At 38.7% G+C, this 5,000-nt stretch overlaps 1 protein-coding gene across 1 annotated transcript in view; it reads left to right on the top strand.

Moving 5' to 3' along the window:
- Nucleotides 1-5,000, top strand: part of LOC117341728 — a 9,535-nt gene that overhangs the window by 2,802 nt on the left and 1,733 nt on the right. Inside the window, exons 2-3 of the mRNA XM_033903591.1 lie at nt 1,766-1,831; nt 4,074-4,896. Of these exons, the coding sequence (XP_033759482.1) occupies nt 1,766-1,831; nt 4,074-4,896 (889 nt within the window). The remainder of the gene's footprint in view (nt 1-1,765; nt 1,832-4,073; nt 4,897-5,000) is intronic.

Raw genomic sequence — 5,000 nt, 5'->3', positions numbered from 1 at the left:
AAACATTTGTGCAAATATTTTAGTGAGCACTGCATGATTTGTTTTGTTTTTAATTTTTTTCCAGACTGCGGGCGAAGATAGTGGTCGACTTTCTGATTCATGATATTGAATCATGGAAGGCCAAAGCACAACGTAAATAAAACATGTTTAGTTCCATGTTTATTGTTTAAATTAACCTTGTTTTTTTTTGTCATCTGGGCCAAATGCTAAGATTGATAATGATTGCTACTAACCCTTAAAGCGCCTCTTCGCACACTTGTTTTCCCATAATTAAACGGACTAGGGTAGGTCCAAAAGATGTGTAATGCTACTATGATGTACTGGCAGTGTTTTTTTTACGTTCGTTTTACAACAACCTGTGCCTTTTTAATTGGGGAAAATACAGCCGCATTTGTTTTGGAACTTTTTACTTTAACTTGGGTATCATGTCTGTATTATGAAGCAGAATATAACCACATTTGTCAATATTAGGTAAATGCCCATTTTAAAATGGAGGTAAATATTTAAAATTACAATTATAGACCTATTTTTTTAAATTTTGGAAAATTTGAAAACTATTTTGGGAAAATAACACACTTTTTGGCTAATGGAAGCAGCCTATATTCGGCTGTAGATTTCACCTAAATAAATCACTGACTGGGTCCAGTATTTATGTCAATCTTGATCGATCAGTAGTTTACTGAAACCCTAGCAAGCAGGCTAAAAATAGGCATAGCGTGCATCTCATAGCGTTGTATATATGTAATCAGTAGCATGTGAAATGTCCATCTGGACGAAATAGGATTTGCTTTATGAAATTTTAAACATTTCACGTAAGAAGTGAATCTCATCTAGAAATGCATAAAGGTCTTTCATAGGAAGGTATGTTTAAGTATAATAATTGTGTGTAAAATATTTCAAACATTTTAGAAAAATATTAACACAACTTTTTCGAAGAGGCGCTTCAATTTGTTGCATGTTTGTCCATGAACAATTATTTACTGAATTTTCATGTGTGTTCTCTTAGATATCCTGCCCTGACTCCCCCTTCGACAGGGTGTTGAACCCTGAGCAAAAAAATTTCACCACTAAAAAAACGTACAAGAGTACGTAATTTTTATTTTTTACATGGTTCGCACAGAAATGAATAGTGCTTGAATTTGAGGCCTGTGGATGAAAAGTGCTTGAATTTTATAACATTGTGCTTGATTTTCAGACCATTCTGGTTGAATTTTATTTGCCAGGAAATTTGAAATAAATCAAATTTTATTTTCAAGGCAATTCAAAATAAAATCCATATTGGATTGATGCTGATAAATATTTGTTTTGACGCCATTTGTCATCGCCATTGGTATTTCATTGTACATACACGGGTCTCTTTCAGATTGTGTCAGAACTTTTACCAAAGCATCAACATCGCAATAAAGTACTTGAAAAGTACTTGAAAAACAACATGGAATCTGCTTGAAAAATGCTTGTATTTTGTTTTAATAGATCTGTATGAACCATGTTTTATTTATTTTTATATTTTGACTTTTCAGTCTCGAATGTGCGGGTGGAAACTTTTATTATTATTTTTACATGGATTTGTGAATTGATCAATCTAACATCACAGACTATATATTCATGACTGGTAAAGTGGAGGTAAATTTAAATGATAATGGCATGAAATGTTTCAGCATATCATATGGCCAAATAATTACTGACACATATCAATGTATCTTTACACCACTAATATATATCTTTACAAAAATATTTTTAACATTGTTTTATATAATTATTACAGGGGCTCTCCGAAAGAAACCAAATTCTTTACAGATGTGGTTGGAGGACCTGAAGTGGGCTGAACAAGGCAAGGATCAGTTAATACAAGAGGCCCATGGGCCTTAACGGTCATCTGACTCAAAATTAAAGACCCTTATACTATTGTAGTATGCATTCTCTGTAGTAAAGTGGTACTGTTGTCCATGGCGGCCATCTTGGATTTATGACCGACCTGAAAAATTACAACGCTTGGTCAAGACCATCTCAAGATCATTTCTGGTAAGTTAGAGCTAAATCCCACTGATGGAATTTGAGAAGAAGTTTTAAATAGGTGTTGTTAAGGAAGAACCATGATTGCGCAATCATGTTACAAAATAGCCACCATGGCAAAGTTTTAATGGGACCGAAAAATAATAACACTTTGTTGCCTCTCCTTCCTTAACATCCTCACCAATTTCCAGCTCAATGGCACCAGTGGAACTGGAGAAGAAGTCTAAAATGTGTTTTTCAAGATGGCTGCCATGGCGGCCATCTTGGGTTTCTGACCGACCTGAAAAATATTAACACTTTGTAAGGGCCATCTCAGGATCGTTTCTGGTAAGTTAGAGCTGAATCCCAGTGATGGAATTTAAGAAGAAGTTTGAAATAGGTGTTGTTCAGAAGAACCATGATTGCGCAATCATGTAACAAAATGGCCACCGTGGCTGCCATGTCAAAGTTTTTACGGGGCCGAAAAATAACAACACTTTGTTGCCTCTCCTTCCTTAACATCCTCACCAATTTCCAGCTCAATGGCACCGCTGGAACTGGAGAAGAAGTTTAAAATGTGTTTTTGAAGATGGCTGCCATGGCGGCCATCTTGGATTTCTGACTGACCCGATAAATAACAACACTTGGCCAGGACCATCTCAGGATCATTTCTGGTAAGTAAGAGCAGAATCCCACTGGTGGAATTTTAGAAGAAGTTTGAAATAGGTGTTGTTCAGAAGAACCATGATTGCGCAATCATGTTACAAAATGGCTGCCGTGGCTGCCATGTTGAAGTTTTTACGAAGCCGAAAAATAACAACACTTTATTGGCTCTCATTCCTTAACATCCTCACCAATTTCCAGCTCAATGGCATGAGTGGAACTGGAGAAGAAGTTTAAAATGTGTTTTTCAAGATGGTTGCCGTGGCGGCCATCTTGGATTTCTGACCGACCTAAAAAATAACAACACTTTCTCAGGACCATCCCAGCATCAGTTCAGGCAAGTTTCAGCTCAATCTGACCAGTGGAACTTGAGAAGAAGTTTCAAATGTGTTTTCAAGATGGTGGCTGTGGCGGCCATCTTGGATTTCAGACTGACCCGAAAAATAACAACACTTGGTCAGGACCATCCCAGCATCATTTCAGGCAAGTTTCAGCTCAATCCCACTGGTGGAACTTGAGAAGAAGTTTGAAATGTGAAAAGTTTACGCACGGCGGACGGCGCACGACGACGGACGAAACATGATGACTATAGGTCATCCTGACCCTTCGGGTCAGATGACCTAATAATTTTTAGACAATGTTTGGGTTCAAACTAGCATGGTACTTTTGTCTGTTTAATCCTTATTCTTTTTATGCCCCAGCAACTGTCTGAAACAGCGTCTTAGCTCTCCTGGGCATAATAAAAAAAAATCTGTAAAGAATAGTTAATGGGCGATAAAGTGACGACCAGGGGATTCATGTCGAACCGACATTGTCTAGTTAACTTATTGCTTTATATCTCTCATCACATGGCACAATCAATAACGTGGAATGTCAATCCAAAACAGTTCACATTGTAATTCAACTTAATTCCATAAATTTATTATTCGGGTGGCGAGCGTGGTGCAGTAATTAAGCTACACAGTATATTTATGTCCCAAGATGGGCTGTCTGTCTGTTCGAAACTTTAACATTGGTCAGAGCTTTCCTCCCACGTTTCTTACTGCGCTGTATTTCATTGCCTTTGTTTTCGGTGCCGCTTGGTGCCAACAATTTTGTTCCCATTTAATACCGACATATTATGTTTAATACCAACGTATATTTTTAACTTTTGGTTGGCGCTGTATGATACTTACGCGTAGATCTGCCTTTATAAAAGTTATCATAGCTACCTAGCTTGAACCAAAAGAGGTAAGTGTCCATATGTGTATTACCACAACTGTTGACCTGGTCGTCCACTGTTATAATAACAGATATAATGTTTATATTTGTATTTCTTGTGACGACACCTTTCCAATGTCACTGACCTACTTGTGACCTTAAGTAAGCGGCGGTCGGGGGCAAAGTGTTTCATAAACAAATCTTGTTTATTTTTATAGGTGGATTTGACGTCAATGAGAGTCAATCTTCTGATGAAGAATCCTGTCTTTCCGGCATCCAACCTGTCAACGAGGGCCAATCTTCTGTCGATCAACCTGGCATCCAACTAACTGTCAAAGAGGGCCAATCTTCTGTCGATCAACCTGGCATCCAACTAACTGTCAAAGAGGGCCAATCTTCTGTCGATCAACCTGGCATCCAACTAACTGTCAACGAGGGTCAATCTTCTGTCGATCAACCTGGCATCCAACTAAGTGTCAACGAGAGCCAATCTTCTGTCGATCAACCTGGCATCCAACTAACTGTCAACGAGGGCCAATCTTCTGTCGATCAACCTGGCATCCAACTAACTGTCAACGAGGGCCAATCTTCTGTCGATCAACCTTGCATCCGACTAACTGTCAACGAGGGCCAATCTTCTGTCGATCAACCTGGCATCCAACTAACTGTCAAAGAGGGCCAATCTTCTGTCGATCAACCTGGCATCCAACTAAGTATCAACGAGGGCCAATCTTCTATCGATCAACCTGGCATCCAACTAACTGTCAAAGAGGGTCAATCTTCTGTCGATCATCCTGGCATCCAACTAAGTGTCAACGAGGGCCAATCTTCTGTCGATCAACCTGGCATACAACTAACTGTCAACGAGGGCCAATCTTCTGTTGATCAACCTGGCATCCAACTAACTGTCAACGAGAGCCAATCTTCTGTCGATCAACCTGGCATCCAACTAACTGTCAAAGAGGGCCAATCTTCTGTCTATCAACCTGGCATCCAACTAACTGTCAACGAGGGCCAATCTTCTGTCGAGCAACCTCTGAGGTAATTACCTTTATCAGTGATTAGCGATAATTTTTTCTTCTTTTTATCTCTCGAACACTTTCATACCTTTAAAAATTGTGTACTCTTGTATAATTTAAAAATGT

Source organism: Pecten maximus, chromosome 14, assembly GCF_902652985.1.
Source record: "Pecten maximus chromosome 14, xPecMax1.1, whole genome shotgun sequence".
In the NCBI taxonomy this organism is placed as follows: Eukaryota; Metazoa; Mollusca; class Bivalvia; order Pectinida; family Pectinidae; genus Pecten; species Pecten maximus.
Note: the sequence above shows the minus strand (reverse complement) of the source record. Positions and strands in the feature narration are given on the sequence as shown.